Source organism: Amia ocellicauda, chromosome 16 (genome assembly GCF_036373705.1).
Source record: "Amia ocellicauda isolate fAmiCal2 chromosome 16, fAmiCal2.hap1, whole genome shotgun sequence".
Taxonomy (NCBI): domain Eukaryota; kingdom Metazoa; phylum Chordata; class Actinopteri; order Amiiformes; family Amiidae; genus Amia; species Amia ocellicauda.
The window spans coordinates 10,509,723-10,535,037 of NC_089865.1; the positions used below are offsets into that span (position 1 = coordinate 10,509,723).

Sequence of the window (25,315 nt, forward strand, 5' to 3'; positions counted from 1 at the left end):
ATGATACACTTACCATAACAGAAAGTACTGGTATTTAGTAATAGTAGATTACTATATATGAAGCACTATAGATGGAAATACATTTAGTGAGTTGTGAGAATAGGGTGGTGTACTCAGGATCTGTAAATGGGGATGTATTAAGGGAACATTAGTAGTGATATTTTGCAATGATTGCTTTGATTCAGGTACTAAAGGACAAGACTGCAGTAAATATTAGGCTTGTAATTTACATGCAGGTTGATGGTTATGCACTGTGAACTATTAATGCTCACTACTCCAGGACTAATACTAGAATTGTGAATGACATGTTTCCAGGGAGTGAAGGATAACAGCACATCTTTGTTAAGAAAGCCATGTGTGCAAGGTATATGTAGAATGTCCCACTTAATGAAGTACAGTACACATTTATGTGCCTAATGTCACAGCTAACGAAGGATGCTTTGTGTCGTTTATCTGAGGTGTTGTGGATAAATTAGTATCTAAATGTATTCATATCATTGATGAATGCAAATAAATGTTTATTTAGCAAGAAAACACAGGCGCTTACAGTATTATTCAATGCAAACAAAAGGGGTACTTGTTATGTCGTGATCACAAGCAGTCATTTAATAGGTTATTCACTCTAAGCAGAATGAATAATCAGAAGGAAGAATATTGAGAAATTATGCCACACACAAAAAAAATATGATTCAGATTTTTTCTTGCTATATATAAATGTCTTTCTATATGCTGGAGCCCTAGATTTTTAGACACACTCAGTGATGTTTAAGATCTCAATAAAAGACATCAATACATTTAAAAAGCTTTATTTAAACATTTCAGGTAGTTGGAAAAAATATTAACCATTTTCTTATTAATGAATATCAAACATTATTGCTAGTGTGCATATTTATATACTTGTACCAATAATTGTTTTTAATGGACCTGTACAATTAAAGTTCAGTTATGGATCTTTGCTCACCATGTTACAGAACACACAATATAAACAGACAAACAGCATAAAAGTCTCTCTTTTTCAAATAATGAAGATTTCCATCAAATTCCATTATATGCATATTTAAATAAACTAAGGGAAAATATAAAACAGCTAACTAAAATAGTCCATGGTCAATATCTAATGATAAATGGTTATATTAAAAATAAATCATAATTATAGTTTAAAAAACCCTGTGTTTAAATAGAAAACAAAATACTTGATTTACCATCACATAACAACAATATTATAAACTGTATTTAAAGCACAGGATCCATTTAGTTTTTAAAGTATTTTTCATCAAATCCCTGCGTGTTAAAGGCAACTACTGTACTTCAATAAACATGTGCCCACATAACCACTTATTGATTATGTACTGTGACAAAATAATACATAGTTCCCAAAGCTGGCGGGTAAGACATATATATTGCCCCTCAAGCAGACTGTAAAAATGAAAACTGTGAAAATACATTGCATCACTGTAGTCACAGACTAACAGGGTGTAAACAGATAGTCCTTATGTTCCTGTCCACACTGGCTGGCACTGTGCACCAGTGAGGTCATCTTCCAGCACACCAGCTAAACATCCTCAAACTGACTAACACTTTGTCTTGTTGAAAGACCTTACTGAAGAGAGGAAAATCACCTCAGTTAATTGTGATCTAAAGAGGTAGCATCGCTGACCCCATTAAACATTAGACCTTGCTTTTTACCTCTGGTATATTACTTGTTTGCTTAAAATATTAAATACTCTTATGTATTACTGCTCTCGTATACCTACACTGAATGCATATGAAACGTAACACATTAGTAGTCTTTAGCTTACATGTACAGTGTTCTTTCTTTAGTCCTTAAGAGCCCATTGTATAAGTCACCAAACATTTAATAGGCCTCTGTGTGTGACATACATGTCGCACTTTTTCCTAAGGGCTAATGTTTTGTAAGTAATACTTCCTTTGGATATCTCTTTTTCAAGGCCAAGTTTATGTCACATGTAAACTGAATGTAGTCTATGGAGATTTTGAGTCCTTGTCCTATATTTCTCTGCTACAGGTTCCAACTTCCAGATGCACGTCTTTATGGTCTAGAGTCCAGTGTTTGAGTCAAGGTCTGTAATAAGGATATTTCCATCTAAGTCTGTAGCCTCTGAACTTGCTTGCCTGTAGTACGCATTTCCGAAAGATGAGAGCCGCCTGAACCGAACTGTATTTCTTCTGTACACAAACCAAACGGATGCTACAAGCACCACAAAAATCAGGATAGCCACCAAGACAGCGACTGGAATCAGCCCATGATGAATACCTGAAACAGACATCGTAATGTTAACACTATACATTTATGACATTTGTATTAGTTCATTTTTAACTGAAAAGTTGTCCTTTCCTAACATAAAACTGTTCATTATCACTTAGAGTAATATGCTGCATTTAGAGCTACTATTGAAAACTTTCTAAACATACAGATACCAAAATAACCTGAATAAAAAAGCTCAATATACAAACAAAAGTTATGTTAATATATTCAGTTATCTAAGATAAAGAAGCATTTTATATATTTTAAATACTACACCCTTTCACCACAGCGATCATTTGTGTTTATTTTGGTCTGTCGTCAAAATAAGACATACCATCAATGGATACTAACCTTTGAGAGGCTCAACTTCTACTTCAGTACTTAAATCTGCAATATGAAAATAAAAGGATTAAGGAGTCCATATACTGATGTGTTCAATGTTCAAGATGGAAAGATGTTTTTCGATAACCAACAATATTAAAACAGTTAAGAAAAGCCTTGCTTACCATTAAGCCAAAGGAAAGCTATTATTGGAATTACTATTCAAAATATATCATATACAGACTTGTAAATAACTTGGTTTTTGGTAAAACTGACCTTTTACAAGCACAGTGCATTACCAAAGTGAAGCATAGCCAATGTAACAGTTATATTCTATAATATCCTCACGAATAATACAGTAAATGCATCTATAAATCATACCTCCACGTATTTTGCAAACAAATCCAAGGCTGTCATAACAACGTGCCACGTTCCAGATGCCATCAGAGATCCTCATTGTAACACAGCTATCAACAGAAAGCGATTTCACATCTGGGGGTGTGAAATGCCAGTTTGAATACTTCAGGGGAGACCCGTCGAACCATGCCAAGGCATCATCTAAGGAACAAACAAAGAACAAATCACTGCAACTGCTGGGCTGTTTTCAGATCCTTACTGGATAACACTGAATATTTTTTTAAATGTCCTTCAGTGTCATCACAGAAATATAATTAATTTTAAATCAAAAAAAGTGATGCAGCTCAACTACATAAAGGAAATACATATACACAGACACAGACATGCACACCATTTGTTTTTAAATTAGCCATCTATGGGGCTCTAATAATACTTGCAGAATTAAAATTTAAGAGGTCAGTGTGAGGAATGATTAGGATGACGTTTGTGCAGCAGAATTCCAGCTATATGAGATCCCTGGTACACAGGGGGCTAGTATAGAGGGTTAACACAGACCACATGCAGAAGACTTCATCTTGATGTTATTAACTTTCATTTGAGCCATTCCGATATCTCATGACAGTGTGACATTTGAAATAATAAAACAGATTGTACATATCATATGATTACATTAAAAAAAAACGTTAATCGGTACAAAACTTACTGTCCGTGTCGTATATAATCCCCAGCCAAACGCTCTGATGGGGTAATCCAATTGTTTTTAATTCCTCTAGAACAAATCGGTTCTCTTCTTCATTTTTAATGGTCAGGATGTCAGAACCATTTGCTGAAAAACATTCAATATCATAATTCACCAGTTTCTGGCACTAGACAAACACAGGTAAGTGTCCATGTTTATGTCTTTAGATAATTATGGTTTCAGCTTTTGTTTTATTCTTTAGTTTTTGTACTGAAATGTCTGTATGAAACAGCAATATGAAAAGGAATAAGATTACTCTGAGGGGCAGCTCTGGCTGGGGCAGAATAACAGACTAAATTCAAGATGATGTGCATTCAGATGGATATCTTCTGTAAGTTTGTTAGTTGTTCAAGCACTAGGAAATGGATGCAGTGTGTTCATAACACACATATATAACTGTATTAGCTAAATAATGTATAATGGTGAAACATTTGTCTGTATCCCTTAGAGGCTTTGCTTTGATTAGTTTAAATAATTATTTGAAATTTGGATGCTTGGCTAATTCATACACAACCACACTATTTATCATGCATATTTCTGTACTTTCACCTTCAATGGTTTGTGTCAGTCATTCTAGCAGGGAACACAAATGTCTGCTTTCGCCCATTCTAGTATTACAGCTAATGCTAAATGACCTTCAGTTTCCTTTTAACATCATTTGACCATGAACAGTAGCTCTAAAATAATCTCTTGAGCTTTCAGAGACATAACTAGAGCTTTGTGTCTTAGTGAATTATTCCTGAATTATGAGAGTAAGACGTCCTGTGCAAAATTTTAATGTACATTATATCCAAAACAATATCACCCTTCCCAGAAACAAACTCCTAAGGTGAAGGTTATATCTGAAATGTTTGTAGTTCAGGAAAAATAGTACTAGTATATGCTCTGGAACCATTCCCATTTCTTTTTGTAAATAATAGTAGTATGCCAACAGGGGGAGCTCTCACAACATAGTTAAGAGAAATCGTAGAAACTTCCAGAACACACACATTTGAGGTCAAGGAGGGTTTTGTAGGGAACTTCTCCATTGGTGTATGCAAATGTAAGGTGTGTTTAAATGATGCGTTTAAAAAAATGAAGACAATTCTGGGTGAACTTAGCAGCTGGTTTGTTACCTTTTGATCTGCAAAATTCCCGGCCTTCATCCAGAATATGCCTCTTCAGGATAGGCTCAAAACTGTAACAGCTGCCTTGAAACTTCACCCACGTTCTTGGACATTCGACTTTATAAGCAATTGGTTTGCTTTCTTCTAGACCAAAGAAAAATCAAGCACATTTTTTTTTTTAATGATTTATACAAATATTTAAAACATTTCAGTCTTTTTTAAGTAACTTGTAATTTACTGCCTACAAATCAGTAACAATAAATATAACAGAAAGAAGAAAACAAAACTCTATATTAAACATTAATACATATTAATAAATCCTAACTTGTCTTTTCTAACACTATTGACGTCAATAACCAGCAGCCTTATGGGAACTATACCCTTACATTCAAGCATAATGTCCCTGAGATAATTGATTTGGCATCAATCATTTCTCCCAAAACAATAATAAAAAAAAGCACTGTGTGCCTATTTGATTTAACATTTATATTTAATGTGAATCCCCACTTTGAACCTTAATGTGATTCTCCTTTAGCTAAATATTTGTATTTTCATGCCAGTCTGGAACGGTTTGTCTTACTAGGAGGCATGTGGCACACAGCGCCTTGAAGTGGTGTTTCACAGTCTGCACTTTTCCAGTTGCCATTAATGTCCATATACACACAGTCGCCAAGTAAGTGTTCATCATCAATGTCATCCCAGTGAGTAAAAACAGCAGCACTGCCATCTGACCACTGATAATTAATTCCATCTTGCTGTAAAAATAAGAATAAAAGATAATGTTGTGCAGTGCAAAACATATGATAAAATGTTATAGTTATACCATTCACCTTTGTTTATTCATGTTTTTGAATGGACACAAATATCTGAGCAGGAAGAGACTATGATTTTACTTAAAGAATGAAACGCACGTTACTGAAATGTATTGAAGTGCAGTAACAGTTCATTCCGCTCATGCTTGGGAAACTAAAGAACTCTTGTGGTAATAAACATACAAAAAAAAAATCCTTGCATAACTCCATAGCCTGTCAGGAAAACATTTTCACTTTCAGAAAATCAGAAAACATCAATCAGTTAAGATTCCTATGATCATAAAACAAGACAAGAGATATGAAAAAGAGATGCAAAAAAAAAGACTGGTTAACGGCCAAGATCAGTGGTTTAGCAAACAATTAAACATCTGGGTGAAGTGCCGAGTGTGATGCACAAAAGATGGATGTCTATTTCTGCTTTCTCATCTGATTTGGCCATGTTTTACATCAAGACTGGCAAAGTATTATGATATGTAAAGTGGCTACTACAGTGTACATATAGTACCACAGATGGAGTAATAAGCACGTTAAGTCAACATTTTCATACTTCGCTGTGTTTATGATTAAAATATAATAAATATACAATATCTTATGATGGAGTATTTAAATTAATGGGTACAATTAATTATTTCAGTGTATTGAGTGTAATGAAGCTAAATAAAGCTTATATATACATACACATAAGTATAACAATCTGTTTGAAAATGAAACTTGTGTGACTAAATATGTGTTGAGCTATTACATTTGCCATCATATCAGATTTTTGGGGGATTTATTGATGAGGGGAAAAATAAACCATCTTTATGTTTTTTTTTTTTTTTAAAGACACTTTGTGCTTGAGGTGCAGCATGCTTGACTAAAGCCCATTTTCAAACTATATGATTTCTAGCTTATCCACTTCAAAACAAATGTTAGATGTTAGACAATGATGTTCACAGCAACAAACTAAAATAAGCTAGGCTCATACATTTGTATTCTGATATCTGGCGCATGCACATTCTTGCACTTGAGACTTTAGGAAGTGTGTTAAATTTATTTTAACGTAACTCAAAGCAAGTTACTTTCTGATCTACAATGGGCTACAGAAGAAAGGTTCATGCGGAAGCACAACTTTCACATGCCATTATATGTGAAGCCACTGGGTGAAACAGTTAATTTGCACTTGTAAATGTACAAAAATACATACGTCTTGACTATAAAGTCCAATCCAGTGTGGGTGTGCCAATGTGTTCACAAGGACTGTAAGGAAAGCCTGGTCAAACTCATCGGTTATGCTCACTAGCTCAGTTTCGTTTTCTAAGCATGTATTCAGGGCCTCGTACCAGGACATGTTGCCATGAATTACCCTGTAGCTGCGGTTCTTGTATTCAATAGTGTCAGGAAGGGGATGAAAAAATGAGTGATGTGATGGAGGTTTAGAGAGGTCTGTTTAAAAAGAAGAACAAAACTTAATGAAGGAGGTGAAACACAAGATTCTCACAAATTAAAGCAAAAATGTAAGAATGTAAGGGGTGTAAAACATCGCAGGGAAGATATTTCCAGTATTATATAGTGTGGTTTCAACCCCAGTAATGAGTAACAACTTTCAAAGTTGTTTTGGAGTAAAAAGTAAAAGGGGGGACTGCTAAATAATTAGTCATTAATAAGTACATACAAAACGGGCATCTTTCTTCAACAGGTTTAACTGAATACCCAATACATTTCTGAGTGACAAAGGTGACCTTACCTGGTGGCTTCTGACACACATATCCGTACCCATCCTCTAGACACCTCTCGTGGTACCATTTTCCAGTAAAATGATAGTTATGATTATTTGACAGCAAAGTGCACAATGGAACTTCAACATCATTTGAGCCATCCACATCCTATAATAAATGCAAACTATTATAGATTTCACAAAGGAATTAAACATACAGACAAAATGTTAAGACTATGACACTAAACTAAACAAACATCACAAGGCAATAAATGGAAAATAGTTATGTAGAGGTCAAAAAGTTAACAACATTTGGAAAAATATGTAAGATATTCTCTCAAAGTGATAAAGAAGTGATGTTTTAATCAGTGATATTGGAAAAATAAAGACTGTATTAGATAGAATTCTAGATCAAATAAAGGAATAAGTATAGCACATCACACTGTGAGCCTTTAACTATATTGGGTGCAAATTGTTCATAGAACTGGAACAAAAAAGAACAAGATGAGATACAGACGTGAACTTGACCTCCCCATCTGCCAGAGTAGCTTGGAAATAAACACTCTAAACCACAACATTTAACCTCATTACTTGTCAAAGTTATTAGGGAAGCCTTTATTTTTTAATAAATCTATATACGTACAAATACAGTGATCTCAGGTGACCAGTTTGTGTAACTGACAGGTTTTCCATTAATCCATTTTCTTGGGTCATCGTTCCGTAGCCCAATCCACACACCCGATGACCCTCCAAACAGCTGCATTGTTATGTAAGCTTGAAATAGTAAGGAAAGGACAACAGGGTAACAGGGCAATTGAGAACAAATTTTAATGTACCCTATCTGGTGAAATAAATGTTCAATAATGTAACACACAGAATTCCACTTTACAATCAAATTAACCATCAATACATAATAATAATACTCATAAGGACATGTTTTTTGTTTTGTTTTTTAAAGATCTTATGTACACTTTACCATTTTCTAATGGTGAACTTACACCTCTTTTGTACACATTGTCTTTTAATAAATGTAATCCTTGTAAATTGCCTTCGACAAAGGTGTTAATCAAACCAAATGAGTATATAAATATTTATTCATTTAATAAAAACACAGGTAGTGTTACAGTCAAAGAATACAGAATAATAATTTTAAAATCTGGTCTGTAAAATAGTTTTATTTTATTTATAATGATTGAATAAATTACCTTGCTCGATTTCATTTTCTACTGACACAAGCGATCCTTCAACAGATTTGCACATAGCCTGAGCATCATTCCAGTTCTTTCCATCACCAGAATGGCTTGGTAAATGCAAGAAAATACACTGGGAACAAAACAAGAAAACACTAAGCAATTCTCCACCCATCCATCCATCCAATTTCAATACCTGTTTCAACCAGTACAGTCACGGTGAGCTGTATCCTAACCCAGCAAGCACAGGGCCCAGGGGAGGGTACTCCCCAGTCAGGACACTAAGGCCTCGATGTACTAAAGGATTGCACATGTTCAAGAGTTATGAACCTGTCGCAAATGACACGGAAATGTCAGGTGAAATGTACTAAACAAGAGCAATTACTTTTGTGTGGTGTAAAGAACCGATTTGCGGAAATAAGTAGTTTTTACGGTAAAGCTGTTGATAAATATTTAATTTTGAGCAATCTTAATTTTTCCAAATTGGCACAAAATGTTGTGGAGATACTGTAAAACATTTTTGATGTAAAGCTGCCAGCCTTAGCGGCACTCACAATTGCATCAATTATTTAAGAACTTTGGAAAGTTTAAACTGTCGTAATCAGCAATCCTTTCAAAGGAAATATGGGAAAAACTCTAACTTTACCAAGATCAAAAGAACTAAATCAGGCACACCATTACTGGGCTACTGGATGATTGAAAGATGACCACCCAACAGTAACAGAAACTATTATTCACCCTGTAATGCATTATTTGTTCACTAAAGAATAAACGGTGATATGAGATACTGAATTATTAATAATAACAACAATAAAACTTAGATACAGATCTGTATACATAACAGGTTACAATTTATAACCCCAAAGATTTAAATCAAATGCAGTTCTTGTCCAAATGAAAAACTTACTTTTCTCTGAAAGTGAAGCCATTTTTCCGGACAGTGTCCTATATGTTGAGATTCTGTTGGAATTTCAACATAAGTTACAGTTCTGCGCTTACAGATGTAACTGTGGTGACCATTGCATTTTCCCACTGACCACCAACCTGTGATTTATTAAAAAAAAAAGAAATGCAATCACAAATACAACACATACATACCTGCTCTTTTAACTCATGACAATTAACCTGAATTCAGGAGGTACCAGCATGCAGCTTTTTCAAAATAGTAACTATTAATGTAAGCCAATTACATAATGCCATAATAATGTAGCAAATAACTCTTCACACTAACATATTGTAACACTAGTAAACTGTGCATGGTTTCTGTAAAGTATCAAAACTTTCATTGCGATTTTCTGCTATTTTTAAGTACGAGTAAAGTATGTGATGGAATAATATGGGAATATTGACCCCAGGTAAAAGTTGAATAATATATATTCAGTTTGGGATAAAAGGGATAAAAAATGGCATCCTGCATTTACCGGACTGTGAAGACATGTAGACACATCTATCATTCTTCACCGGCGGGCGGCGGGAATTCACACCTTCCCAGTTCTCATAATCAAGAGTGGAGCCATCATTCCAGCTACAATTACAGAACCAATAAATACATCTGGATAACATGCAGCCTTACATTTCTGTAAAATGAAAAAGGACTGCTTACTTTAAGTCTGAGCTGATGAAATCCACAGACAATCCAATCCACCACTTTATATCACTCTGATGTAACTGCAAAGACACAATTTAAAATTGTTATTTAATATTAGCATAAAAAATATCTTAATTCATAAAAATAAAATGTACATGGTCAACTTCTCCCTTTGTACCAACAAGTACCAGTACAGCACATCCTCAGACCACAAGGTCATTCCTCTAAAAATCACTTTGCAAATGCTTATACCTGACAGCAACAACAAATATTATGAGAATATATAATTAAGTGTGGTTCAGGGTACTAAGGATCTCGAGGTGATGTAACAACTCACTAAATTATTTCCTCACATTTCTTTCCACCACTTACTTTCTCAATTCTGCTTTTAATGAAGTTTAATTCCTCAGAGGAATGAATTGACACTAAATTGCCTCCCATCATTTTGCAAGCAAATGAAACCGCTTCCCAAGGAAAGGACTGCACATCAAAATAGTACTCTGACCCTCTGTAGAAAATCCATGCCTCTTTCTCTAAATGTAACAGAGATTAAGAAAAACATCAGAATGTAACATTGTTTACACAGAAAACCTAAATGGCGAACAAAAAAAACAAAAACAGATTCTACTTACGTTCGGTATACCAGTATGGTCTTTTCAGTTCCACACCTGTGAAAACACAAGTTTCTTTTTACACAGAAACAAATGTTCACACGCAGGGGGAATAAAAACAGCTAAGGTCAGATCTGACAGTTTAAATGAGTGACTCGTTGATGACAGAATCTAAACCAGAGATGGTGAAGGCAATAACTCCTAACGAACACCTTTTAGTGGCATAATTCCTGTTTACAATGTTATCTTACAAATGGGGAAAATTAAAAAAAAAAAAAAAAGAATTACCTTTTGGCATTTTACATATCCACTCATGCTGTGCATCACATCTCTGAGGCATTATCATACCAGTCTTATAAACACCACAGTTCTTATTATCATCTTCATTATTTTTGTCTTCTATGAATGAAGATACCACCTGAGGAAAAACAAAATATAGTAGAGAAATTGTAATTATCTATGATACTGCCATGTACTCCTCATAGCACAATCATATGTTGTGTTTTGGGAAGAGCGAATTGCATAACGTAACCTTGAAAAACATTTAGTATAGTATCCTCCCTTACTCCCTACTCCTGGATTTGGTTATACTTACAGGCGTGTCATCAGACCACTCCCAGGCACCACCAGACTCGGGGTTTCTCTTGTTAAAACCAACCCAGAACCATCGGTCCTCACCACTGCACAAAATAAATCACAAATCACTGGGTTTATACAGTGCTATCCTTGCAATACGGACTGAATTACTGCTGCACACAGCCATGCCAAGACATCTCGGATTGCTTTCTGAAACAGAAGAGTGACTTATCCCAACGACAGCTGCAACTATAGAATCCAAACGCTTGATTAATACTTTAATACCAAAGACTGTGGGAATAGTTTATTTAAAATTCTCACAATGATCCATAACTATTAAAAGTGGTAGAGATTTATGTTTTCCTTACAGTACAGTAAATTGGAATTTGTGAAAAACAAACATTATATTAAAAATAAAATGTATAGTTTTAGTCTGCTTTTTGGTTACCTGTCAAACATTGTTTTTAAGATCTCGTTCAAGAAGAGCTCCTCCTCATAATGGTTAAAGCTGACTAGATTTGCACCCAGAGCTTGGCAAAAGAAGTCTGCTTCCTCCCACGATCGCTTCATCAGTATCTTCTCGGCGTGAAACACCTGCATAACAAAACACGGGGCACATTTAACTGATTCTAGTAAGGATTTTCCCGCTCTCCTCACTCCATTTCACGACACTGTTACATCAGTCTCTTACTGGAATTACTGGTCATTGCAGGTATAATTTATAAACCAAGGAGGTAGTGTTTAAAAAGTCAAATTTAAATTGAAATGGTCACATTTACAAAAATAAAGAACATTCATAAGATGTATAATCTAATATGCTCCTTGATCTGCTGTGAAGCAATGTGTTCTATAGATTCTTGCCAGAGTACATATTTAGAAGCAGGGAGAGGAATGCATTGACCGAATAGCACCATACAATTGAACCAAAAACCTTAGGGCCCTGTTTAAAAGCACTTCGGTTAAGACATCACATTTACTTCTATTACTGTACACATCGAGAGTCAGATCAGTTTGATTGTTTATAAAGAACATTATATACTGTGCATCATGTGTTGCTTTTGAACATAGAATGCATAATAACACATCTGTAACATTATAATACTACAAATAGATTCACCACTAACAGATTTCTGAATTGTGTAAACAACATAGAAAGCAACATGCCAGGGATAGATTTTATTTATTTATTTAGGTAAGTAAAGACTCACTGATGTTTCACAGAATATGAATATTTATTCCACCTCTTTGAAAATGTTCATTCCAACACTTGTTTAATAGTCAGTTTATTATAAATACAAATACTTAATGTAAGCAGCCTACGGAGTATGTAAATTTAACCCATACTGAAAACACTTTTATGCAACTTGCATGCCTCACCTTATAACAATGTAGTAGCTGGGGGTTCGACTCCCACCCATTTGAACATGGAGCATGTATGTCAATGTTAACACTGGAGGACTGGGTCTCTACATAAGACCTAATGGCTTGTTTGCATATTGACCTGGCATTAAAGGCTTTACAGTCTTTAACTTCCCAGCGGCCAAGAGACTTCCCTCCGGACATGGCCACACAGCCACCAGACCTGGCTGCAATATGACAAACACACAAACAAATAAATAACTTCATGGTTAGTTTGTAGCTCGAAAAAAAACCAGCACAGGAAATTTCAAAGGACTGGAAGATTGCAATATTTATTTTTTTCCCATGCGTCACATCCTGAATACCATCTATTTCACCTCTACTAAGCCTTAGGGAAAGAGAAAAAACAACAACCGAGAGGCACTGGTCCCTGCGTTATACACAAAGGCATGAGAAAGCAGCAGCTGCCCCCAAGCAAGGCCCTACCGTGCGGCTCAGTAGGATATGTGAAAAATGTTGCTCCACAGAAATAAGATTAAGTAACTGCATTAATAATAAAAAAAACATCTAGGGTGAACAAAGCCTCACAGTTTTCATGTCTCTCCTGATATTTTCCGAATGATGGCCTGTCGGACACATTTCACTTTCAGCCACCAATCTGTGTCAGACATAAATGTAAAACGAGACTGCAAAATACAGATATGCTAGGTATTTCACATTCAGGAATCTTTTAATGGACTTCCAAAGAAAGCTACTTTCATTAACGATATCTGCAGTTTAAACGTGGGAGAACAGGATGTTTTAGCTCATGACATGTCACAGTCCTGGGGCCAGAAAAAAGATTGGGTCGTTACAAACAAAACAAATAATCAAATTACTGAAGTATAAAAAAACAAAAAACACAAAAGTGACAGATTAATCAGAAACACCAGTCTTACCACCTTCTCATTTATGTGCCCACCCCTCTAAGGGCTAGATCAAATAAAAACTTTGACTTACCTGTGAATCTCAAAGTACAAATCTGTACCCTATCATGTTTAATCTGTTTGAAGACACTGTTCATAAATCAAAATACAATAGGTTACTCTGTAAAAGTGATTTGCTGGCAGGTCAAAGTTTTGACTTGGTCTAGCACTAAATAATAATTTATAACAGATTTTCACAACTGTTTTTCTGTAAATAATATTGCTTAAATTCAAATAAATCTACTGTCAAGCACACAACAGTAGGCAATGTGCTAAATCAGACTTTATGTTTAGCAGCATCTCTGGCCATCAAGCTGTTAAATTGTCAAAATATGTGAGGAAAACAGCCAAACATGAACCCTATGCCTTTCCTTCCAGAGCCAAAACACAAAAGCCAGCAAGAACATGTATAAAGTCAGAGAAGACTGAAGATCAACACCCACACCAGAGGTAGGAATTTTGTAATTTCTTGCCTAATGCTTTCAGTTCAGTAAATTGAAATAGCACTACCTGCTTTTTTCTAATACGTTTTATTTTGAGTTTAGAAATTGGCTATGGCAGCTTCCCACTGTGACAGGTAAATATGTAATTTAAACAAAATAAAAATATCATCATAACTGGTACTTTAATAGTTCTAATACATTTTCAAGTCTATTGTAAAAGCTAATTTAAATATGGTAGTGGAATTACAAGCAGGGGATACAATCTCACAATGATCACGTCAGCTAAATTAATGGTATGTTTACTTTTTTCACGAACTCTGGAGCAATGGACACTGAGTCATATTACACTACGTGCAGTTTACTAAGCACAACGGACCAAGACAAAAGATGCTTAAAATGCTCTAATGCTGAAAATAAACCAATTATCCTACACTTGATCATACACATGCTCACATTGGATTCAACATTCAACAATATGTTGCCCATAGACATATCATTATATACAGCAGGTAAGAGAAGAAACAATGGTTTGTCACCCTTGAATTGCTAAGACAGTGCAGTGTTGCTGAAGCATGCAGCATCATTAATCACTGGAAAAGAAGAGACTAGCTCTGCAGACCTGGCTGGTGTTTGTTCCAATTTGTGAACAGAAGAGGGTGCGAGGATCCATTCTGGGCCAGCCAGCTGTACTCCCCAGTTTTGTTTCTGTCCTGGAGGGCCGTCCAGAAGTACTGACCCTCATCTTTAGTCATACTGTATATTAGACTATTTATGAATGCTTGTTCATACCTAAGAAATTAGAAAGGAAAACGTTATTTGATGTTCTTACATTCACAACAAAGCATGACTGAGAACTGAGAAAAGTCAAATAGGAGTTCATAGACCTGACACTACAGCTAGTTTCTTTTGACTGCAATAGAAACTGGCCACACACAACAGTCCCCAGAGAGCAGTTTTTAATACCTGTTTTCCACAGTAACAAGAGGTGCTTTACAGTAATATCCCTGGGAAGAATCTTCATAGCTCTGGGATTGACTTGTAATCTTGTAGCAAAAAACATCCCTCCTCTTCCAGCCCTAGGACAAACAAACAAACAAACACAGATATACCCCAGTGTAGCCGTCTGGGAGCATGTTAATTTTTCCCAATATCTTTCAGAATAATAGCTAAATTCTCTTCACCATAATCTCTCTATATTCACAAAGGAGGTACAAAATATGAATTCATTTTTTCCCCCTTCTCTTAGTTCTCTGCTACAGTAGCTCTACATGGACCACCTATTTAAGAGAGACAGTTCAGGTTCACAGAAGTGGTTTTTACATGAACAGTCATCTAAACTGTTGTCTTGGGCTGATTCCAACACATTCAATCCATCAGACCGTTTCAACTGAGGTCACCAGATGGTGATATTGCATTGCTGTGTAATAACAAATATACTGTGACCACTTAAAATTGTATTCCAGCTTCCTTGTTCACTGACATTTTATTTTTTTTTGCTGCTGAAAATAATAAACAGCTACAACAAATTCACACCGAGTTTCTAAGTTTGCCATTGTGCTCTAACTAGGACCACGTGTGTGGCTAAAGTAATCTGATATGCTGTTTTTACAAGTGGCTTACATTTGTACAATTCACCATTGGATGACCAGTAGAAAGTACTAGCTTATATCAAAAGCCAGAAATTAAGCAGGAATTCCTTTTTCTTTTTTCATTTTCCCCATTATATGGTCGTTTTCTCTTAGGAAAGAGGATCTTGTAACCATATCAGAAATAAATATTACTGATTGTAATATGAATGTATTAATTCCAGTCTCTTAACAATGTTTCATAATTTATATCCTGAGATTTATAAGACAGCAGTACCTTTTTAAAATATATTATTAATATTATTGATTTTATTTATTCCACTATTATAAAAAAAACTTTTACTCAGAAGAAATACATGAAAATCTTTAGTGGTTTTCTTGATGCAGTTTCCCCATTTTTCAGACACTATCCATTGCTACAAGGGATGTAATTCGACTTCTTTGTGGCAGGCTGCCCATTTTGGAAACTCATGTAATGGTTCTTTCGAGTCAAAGGGTACATTTCCTGGTAAACAAAAGCACTTGAGCTTGACGTGAAAGTGAGACAATATGGTCACCAATTGACATAAATCAGAGAACTCATTATGCTCAATGAGCAGTTGCCTAGGACACAATCCTGAAACAAAGCCCTTTTAATACATCTCTGTTACCCACTATAAAACAGACATGTGCATGTATTTCCCTCCCATTTCAATGAATTACCACAACCTTTACACTCTCAAAACTGTGACTAATGAACACGTTTATTTTTCAGAGTACTTCACAAGTAATAGTTTAATAGCTGAAAAGGAATCCCTATTGGAAGCATATTACATATTTAATGACAAAAATGACATGCTACAAAAGGCTGCATCTATGTTCCTCACCTCAGGGCAGCCATCATCCAATAGGCCAGACTGTTCCTCTTCCACATTTCCTGCCTTTTTACAGACTGAAGGTAATTTTTCAGCACACGATGCCAACTGCCAGTTTCCCTCCTTTTGTAAAACAACCAAAAACAATCATTGCTCTTGCATGTTGTATAATAAAATAAATATACACATTTAAATGTCAAAGGAAATCATGTTACAAAAACTTGTCTTTTGACTTGTAAGACAAGAAACTGTAATGTACACTAACATTCATTAATTAAAAACATAATATACAGGAACAAAATCTTAGGTTTCAGCATAATACATTATTATTTGTTATTATTGCATATTTACCGCTTTATTGGTAGGCCTTAGCCAGGCCAACTTAAAGCTCTTACAAAGTATAGGCTATTCGTTTCAAGTAATATACAACAAGAACAATAAATAATAATAATAATAATAATAATAATAATAATAATAATAATAATAATACATGTATATTAAAGAACAAAAAACACTTACAACTTTCTTAGCTTTAACACATAGCTGCGCAGGATCATCAGTGATGTTAGGTTCATATTTGTGCCAATTTGTAAAAGTTACGGGAGATCCGTTAGACCATTCAAATACATAGGAGGTTCTGTTATTCAAGCCAATCCACACGTCTGATTCAGGTTCTGAAACTTCAGTGACAGTTGAAAGTAGATGAAACCATTCCTTCTTAAACTGCATTTATAGGTGCTGATCAGAGTAAAACATGATGCTGTCAGATTTAATGTTATTTAAGAAATAATTTTACAAAAAGAAGTATACAACAACCGATAGATAATTTATAAAACGGTTACATTAATTTCATGTTCCTGAATATTTTCAACACAAAAAGTGCAATAGTAATTACATGACACCTGCTCACCCTGAAATGTTTAAAAAAAAAAAAACAGCAAGCAGAAGAGTAATATTTGATGATGTTCAAGTTATTTACAATATACAACATAACCCAAAGGCATTAAAGAGAGATAAAGATCATGAAATACTTGAATAGTGTACTCACTGTTTTTAAAAAGATTGAGGAACAACTCCACATCTGCCAAGGAGTTTAAGCTAATGAGATTGGCACCCAGTGAATGGCATGAGGTCAAGGAATCTTCCCAGCTTAGCTCTTCATGCTGAATTTTATAGCAAAACTTGTTGTGTGGAAACCAGCCAGAATCACAAACTGTAGGGTAGTATTGCCATACATCTGCGAGAGTTAGGAAACAGATTTCAAATAAATCCTGAAAAAAACCTTCTCCACGTTCATTCTTATGCAACACCACAAAATATCGGCTTTTTATAGGAATGAATCTCATACAGTATGAAATGATTGAATGGACAGGATAGCATATCACTTTTTAAACCAAGATGCACATGACCAAAGCGGTTACTGTTTTGGGAAAAGTATGTGATTGGATGAGTTAAACATACCGAAGGGTTCAGCTTTTCTTGTGGAATTGGCCTTCTTACAGATGTATGGCAGTGCAGACTCGCATTGAAAACTCTGCCACTTGTGTCCCTTCACAGAGTTATATATTCCACACTGTGCGTTGTTTAGGCGAGACATCACAGAAATATCTACGGGAGTCATTAAGTGATATATTTTTCATTAGAATGGATGGTTGAAAGTGATAAAATACTTTCTAACTTCCCTGCCCCTGATGCACCCTACTACTTACCAGATCTCCATTTCTCTGCAAAATTGTCTATAAAGTATTTTCTTGCTCTTACTGTATTATGTTACTTGTGTATACTTTTTTAAAACAAGGGCCATTCAACTGTTATGCTGTCATTAAAAGCATTAAGAATGAATACAAATTCCAGATGCCATGGCTAGACACAATCCTCTAATTTAGAGGTCTATCATAAGTCTATATAGGTATTGGGGTGGGGGCTTGGTTATGATTAACCTGATGTCTAAAGATTATGTTTAAAGTGAATAAAGCTTTCCTCACTTGTAGTGAAGTTCACCAGAACCAGAGGGGCACCATCTGACCACTGCCAGCCAGCCGTCTCGTCAAGGTGGTTCAGGCCTATCCACACCCGTACTCCCACATCATTCAGCCTCTCTAGTAGGGAGTGCAAACCTCATTACAAAACTATAAACAGAGGTTTGATGAACCACATAAAAAATAAAATGACATGAAACGTTTCCAAAACATTGATCGTTTAAGAGCACTTGACAATTATTGCTCAGATACTTTATAATAATTTAGTAATTAGGCATTTCAGATCTCAACAATAAGATATCTCTATTGTAACTGCTGATTCATGGTGTTTGAAAGCAGTAAATGAACTCTCCATACCTCTGATGTACCTCTGCTCCTTAAGGTCAGTAATACTTAACAAATTTCCACCTTGTGCTTGGCATGAGAAGTGGGCCTGGTTCCATGTCAGGATGGAGTAAAGATTGAATTGATAACAGGATTTTGTATCTTGGTTTTTCTCCCAAAAAACATCACACCCAGTCTCTGAAATACAATGAGGAATCAATGGTGAAGCCCAATTTCATTACAATGCACGATTACAATTTATAACCAAAACAAAGCTGCATTTACCTCTTCTTTTTCTTTTGATTACTTAAACCAAATCAGCTTAAGAATTCTTCTGATGACGAAAGGAAATCAACTCTACTAGACTTACCCATGTTCAGTATGTCTATTCTGTTAAAAAATAATTCACCCAATTAACAATAAAACAAATGTGTTACTACTTTAATTAATTATATACATATACTCTTTATGAAGTAAAACATTTTGGTGGTTACCTGGACTTGGACAAAATCCCCATTTTTCATCTTGGTCGTATCGGCTAGTTGTGGCACACCAGCGATAATTATCTTCTCTCCCTTCGGCAGTACACTCCCAGTACCATTTATTATTGTATTTAAAAGGCAAAACACAAGGCATGCCATTTGCATTTCCTTGTACTGTATTAATCACTGCAATGGGAGGAAAAAAAATAATCAAACTGATATATCAAATATTAAATCTAATTTCGGTGTTATCCGAGGGTGGATATATTGGCTACTAACCCATTATCAGCCCAGCAAGAGAGACAATCCTAACTCTGGCCCACATCACAATATTTTGGTATGATTATTCACTGTCCGGGATTTAGGTTAGCTAACCTAGTGAACCTAGATTCTCGCTAGTGTCAGGGTTAGGTTTCTACTGGTTATACTAAAATACAGTGAGTTGCAGGTGGGCTGCATAACTGGTAAATCAAGACTTCATAATCCATAAAACTCTACCCTGGTGCTTCAACTGCAGTCAATCATTATATAATGATAACAGTGTGACCCAACACATATTTAGGACACCACACTACCATTCTGACATGTTAGTGCATCAGTGCAATCTAATAAGAGCCTGTACTGAAGTAATGTACCAACATAAGCTATATGGACAAGTACTGACACCCACAAAGCAGCGTCATGAGCTATGAGCCACTATTATTATCTGTATGGAAATCTGCCTCGTTTCAGTATTTCCTCAGACCTCTAAGGGCATTTTCAGATTTTACAGTGGTGTATGTGTCTAAATTGGAGGATAAATTATTGCAAATAAAGTGAAATGTGCTTAGCATTTCCCACGATTTTGACTATTCTGTTTGAATTACACATCAAAAACATGAATACTCATTATGATATACAGATTAAATACAACCACAGTGGCAAGAAAGGGATTTGTTGTGTTTTGTGTAGTCTTGATTTACCTTTAAATTTTAGGGATGGTTAAGAGTTGGGTTCTTACCGTTTTGAAGGCGAATAATTGCATAATATAGCCAATAGAAAAACAGCCCTTGTGCTAATCGATATCTAAGTTGAATAGATTTATATTATTTCTTGCATAAAAGAAACATACAAAATTTATACAAAACAAATAACCGTTCAATTAATACCATGCCACCACTATAATTTTGAAAAGAAACATAATTACTTGCCTTCATAAGGATAAGAACATGGTCCTTCTTCTGTTAAATACCTCTTCCACTGATGGTGGGCGAGTCTTTTAGCTACAACAAGTCTTCCATTAACAGACAGCTTGAATTGAGAGGCTCCCAATAGTGTGTTTCCACTGCAGCGCCACCACAATGTGGTCAGTGCAGAATCACATTCAAACATGTTCAAGGGCTGGTGGGAATCGGTAATGTTGAGCCCCAGACATAGGCTGTTGCCGATATTAAAAAGTCGATGCCGGGAAACCCACTTCCACAGCATGTTTTTTGATGGCCTTTCACAGTTCTCCAAAGTGAGCTTTGTTTTGGCAGATTTGATACATCTCTTAAACTGTTCGTTTTCAAGTATAAAAATATCTTTACCTGCAAAAAGAAAGAATATAAACATCAATAAAAATGTAACACCAACTATGTCTCCTTCCATAAAATTGCATATATGAATTAATTAACAGAAGAAATCCATTCTAATCAAGATAAACTCCTGCATGGAAATATTAGATATATGTATAGATACAGCTTCTGCATATAGATTAACTTCCTAAAATATGTAACTGGATACTAGCCTATACATTTTATAGCTCTGACATTAAGGAAATTAGGTTATAGAAAAATCTATAAATCACAGAATTTGGTCAGATGCAGAGATTTAAGGCGCACTGTGCAAAACACTGTGATTAAAAGTGCAATAATTAAAGAAATGTATTCTTCTCTGTTCTAGAAGACATACTACAGACATTGCTTTTCCAGAAAAATACCAGGACAGTCATTAAATGGATGTGTATGAATCACGTGACTGAAAATACAGTCCGCCATTTTCAAGAACAAGCCTGAATTTGAGGTCAGCATCATTATAACTAATTTGTGACTATGATGTGATTTTAATAACATGCTGAAACCACCTCTTTAAATGGCAGGCCATATTATACATTCTTCCTTAAAGTGCAACTTAATTTAATTAAAAATATGCAACTGGTAATTAGTATGTTGTATAATAAAGGATTGCCTTAAACGCTGATTACAAAAATATTTGTATAAGTAAGTTTCAGTGATTGAAACAGTATTAAAAGGTTACACTGCTTTGGCCAAGTTTTCATGAGAGATTTGGTCATGCCAAAGGTCATCCTCTAACTGACATATTTACATCTTATATTTAAAGGCTGAATTACAACAGGGGTGTTCAATAGACACAGAGTCTTTACCGTTTTTGTCTAGAATGACTTGCTGTATTTTTTAGTGACTGCATTGCTATCCACTCTTTGCTGTTGCCATGCAGATTGCTCTTAGAAAGTGCTTCAAGCAGTGCAATTAAAATGTAATTACTGAACCACATTAAGCAAAACAGCATTTAAAATGCACATGGAAGAGAGGAAAATAAAATATTCTCATCATATATTAGAATCACCATGTCCTTTTTCCAATATCATTAGAGGTTGTATGCACTGTTCACTGCACATTAGACTGAAGTCCCCCGTCCCCGTCCCCCCCTAGAGCCTGAGACATCGTCAGAGCAGTATGGCAAGCTCATTCACACAATATCACTGTCCATTTTTTCAATGCTGTACTGATGAAAAAAGGAGCTGGAGTCCATCTTTGACAGGATTCAGTTTTCCATTTTTATCCTGATTTAATACTTTCAGCTCAAATCAGGTTGTTGTTGGTTCAAAACACTTATTCTTTCAGACCAACGTGTGGTTTATTTTAGGAAACAGAGCTGTACAAGATAGGTCCCACCTTAAGACCTTGGCAGTTGTCCTGATTTTATTACCACAGCTGGTTTCAGTAACCATGTGATTAACAAAGGGTCATCTGGACTTTGGCTCCTATAACTTACCACCCGAGACGTTGTTTACGTACGCCCAGTGACTACATTCTTTTCAACTGCGCCAATGTTACAATATAATCCTTCCATTACTATACGAAACGAAGACTCCTTCACCTCCACAATGTACTAAGTTTGGTGAAAAAGTCTACCACAATGGACAGTATCATGTAAGCTGGAGTGTACAAAACATGCTGCTCCTCAATGGCTGAAAGGCTAACACTGTCTATAGGAGAGCTTAGGCTCATTAACATCGAACCCTTTATGTTAAAAAATGACAGACAGTTATCAAAGTACAAGAACCATTCAAAGTCAGTGGACTGCTTGACATGACTGATAGCACAAGGACAGATAAAAAGATTGTAAGTTCATTTCATTCTTGACTGAAATGGAACTTAACATTTCAGACCTTACAAAGCTAATAAGAATTCAACAGCCTTTTGTGAGTCTCCTGTATAAAGACCACACCAAAGTAACTGAAGACATTATTATCACACAAAGACTTAATTGCCTTCTTGCCAGCCCATGCTGGAAAAAAAGACGCCACCTTAAAGCAAGTCTCTTTTTTTTTTTTTTTTGTAAATACACTTTCACCCACTAAAATGTAACCTAAAACTAGATTTCACAAAACATTAGATGGATGACAAGGGGCACCAGTCCACCTACATGAAGTAAAGCAGTTCCACATTTTCCACAACCCTTGCAGATTTTCATGAAGTGTGGTTAGTCTGGAGTTTCAGAAACAATGCAGGAGTCAACTCTAACTGAAGTATATTTAAACTACTCTTCTGTCCTCCAAGAATGGTAGGCATTTCTCCTTTAGGCAAAAGGGTGGAGGTGTACAGATGTAATTACTCATTTCCAAATTCTTCTCAAGTCAGTATTCTGTCTTCAACACTATTACATTATGCACATGCAGGCTGAACTTTAAAGAATAAGACACCTAGTTGAAATGCTGGAAGACATGCAGTTCGCCCCCCCGTTGCTCTGTACCACACATACTTACATTGTTATTGATATCGCCTTGTTTGTTTAGTTTTTTTGGCATTCCTACGTTTCTTTGGCAGCTTGCTTTTTATTTATTTCCAACAGGTATTCTTATTGTTGTTCTTGTAACTGCCATTCCCCAGGAAAAAATATTAGGCTTTCTTTGTCTACCCTTCTAATCAATAGCCACAGGTCCTCACTTGTTCAGCTGTAGCACCTATTCTGCAGATGTGATTACCTCACCTGACTGCTCTGACACCGCTGAACTGCTGCAGGTTGTTTATCCGCAGAGCCACAGCCTTGTGACAGACAGTGTGAACCAAACTCCGAATATTGTCCTGGGTGATTTACAGAAAAGTGAATGGCAACTCTGGTTCTGTCAGCCGTCTTTAAATAATAATAATAATAATAATAATAATAATAATAATAATAAGGTTGCTGTTCAATTACAACAGATTAGATTTGTTTTGATGTTTTTCAGAGAAACCAAATTCCTGAACAACACGTCTACCAGTCCTTATTTGAAATGGTCTGGTTTCCACAAATTAATCCTGACAGTGTGCTTTAAAAGACCAAACTTTATCACGGCGTAAGTCAAATCTCAATGCAGTGGGCAGAGTCATAAGCCTTCCAGGTGGACATGCCAAAACCAGGGCATAATATAAGATTTAAATGTTAGACGTCTAAAGTGAGTGTTTCAGATAATCTCAAAACACTCTCCACCTCCTAATAGAAGTCTCTACATCAGGGGTGCTTAACCATTTTGCCCTCACACCTCCCTTGAGTGTGATCTTTAATGTCTACCCCCCAACAACATTTTTTTTGTATTAATCAATCAACCAATTAAGTCATAAGTAAGATGACAAAGGGATTGTGTATACCCAAGAAGTCAGCAAGCATTTGAATTGAATGTACTTGATCCAGCAGGAGCAAGAATTCAAAAATAAAAGTTGCATTTATCAGAAGAATGTATTTTAAAAAAAAAAAGTACATCTGGGAGGTGCATCCCACAGGTCAAGAAACCCTGCTCAGCTAAGAAACAACGATTTTTAAAACTAATTTGAATGGCTGGATAGTCCAGGAAACGCTGAGGATTTGTCTGACCAGAATAAACACCATCATACAGCGGTTGCATTGTTACCAGATTTCCCCAGCAATGGCACATGTATGCAAGTGATTCAAAATAACACCGACGTGATTCACTGCAGCAGCTGTTTGAGACTTCTAACAGTAAATCGGCCAGATGTGCATTTATTTGCGCTCAAACCTATGTAATATTTTCTCAAATCTGACAGAAACATATTTTTTTTTCTTTCTCGGTTCTGTTTTGCTGAAAGTATTAAACTTTGAGACATGCTTCAGACCAGCCGTATACAAAGCGACTTAACATCTGAAGGTTAATGTATTTCAAATATATATACTTGTTAGTTGTCAGTGAGCCTTCCTTAACATGCATCTGTTGACAATACTTTTAGGATTACAGGTAACCTAGTAGCACTAGCAAATGTGAAAGATAGGGCACGCATGCAACATGAGCAGGGGGGGTATATTGTAACAAGTTCAAACTTGTGCTTTGAACTCAATCTGCCTGCAGTTGATCTGCTTAGGAGCACAAACTCCAAAACACAGAAAACGCACTTTGCTCAGGCTCACGCTGGGTAAGGACTTAGAAATTAATACTTTCTTTAATCTACGCTGTTTTATACGTGCATTGCTCAAAACAAACGCAGACACAGTTATTGGCGCAGGCAGGCCGACTGAACTTACTGTAGAGATCGGCGAGCTGCTTTGCATCCAAAACCGCATCTTCTTCATCAGCAGAACTGCCGCCGCTCCTCGCAAAAAACAGCACAAAGAGGGCCACCACAGCCCCGGCTGCTCGGCGATTTGGGTGAACGAAGTGCTGGGGTTTCATCTCCCAGAGCAAGCACACGTCTTCCAGAAGCGGGGACAGCTCATTCCCGGGGACAGCGAGTCTGTGAGCGGCTTGTTTGTGTGAGCGACTCGGGAACTTTCCGCAACTTTTCGGGGCTGCGCGTCACTGCGCGGT

The 25,315-nt window shown here is 35.9% G+C and overlaps 1 protein-coding gene across 2 annotated transcripts; it reads right to left on the bottom strand.

Moving 5' to 3' along the window:
- Positions 1-790: 790 nt before the first annotated feature.
- Positions 791-25,310, bottom strand: pla2r1 (phospholipase A2 receptor 1). Of its 2 annotated transcripts, none has more exons than XM_066688624.1 (30): positions 25,033-25,310; positions 20,445-20,822; positions 19,267-19,440; positions 18,806-18,970; positions 18,455-18,568; positions 17,931-18,077; positions 17,518-17,706; positions 16,989-17,149; positions 16,482-16,592; positions 14,993-15,105; positions 14,649-14,818; positions 12,640-12,848; positions 11,711-11,856; positions 11,282-11,366; positions 10,975-11,104; positions 10,708-10,743; positions 10,448-10,608; positions 10,091-10,155; positions 9,909-10,012; positions 9,395-9,531; positions 8,503-8,620; positions 7,941-8,071; positions 7,328-7,466; positions 6,788-7,026; positions 5,370-5,544; positions 4,799-4,930; positions 3,648-3,770; positions 2,969-3,145; positions 2,618-2,653; positions 791-2,275 (listed from the first exon to the last, which is right to left on the bottom strand). In XM_066688624.1, the coding sequence occupies exons 1-30, from the start codon at positions 25,178-25,180 to the stop codon at positions 2,058-2,060; spliced, it is 4,431 nt and encodes a 1,476-aa protein (XP_066544721.1). In that variant the 5' UTR covers positions 25,181-25,310; the 3' UTR covers positions 791-2,057. The 2 variants fall into 2 exon arrangements, with proteins under 2 accessions (XP_066544721.1, XP_066544720.1); XM_066688623.1 differs by having other exon boundaries at positions 4,799-4,933; positions 25,033-25,309.
- Positions 25,311-25,315: the final 5 nt, after the last annotated feature.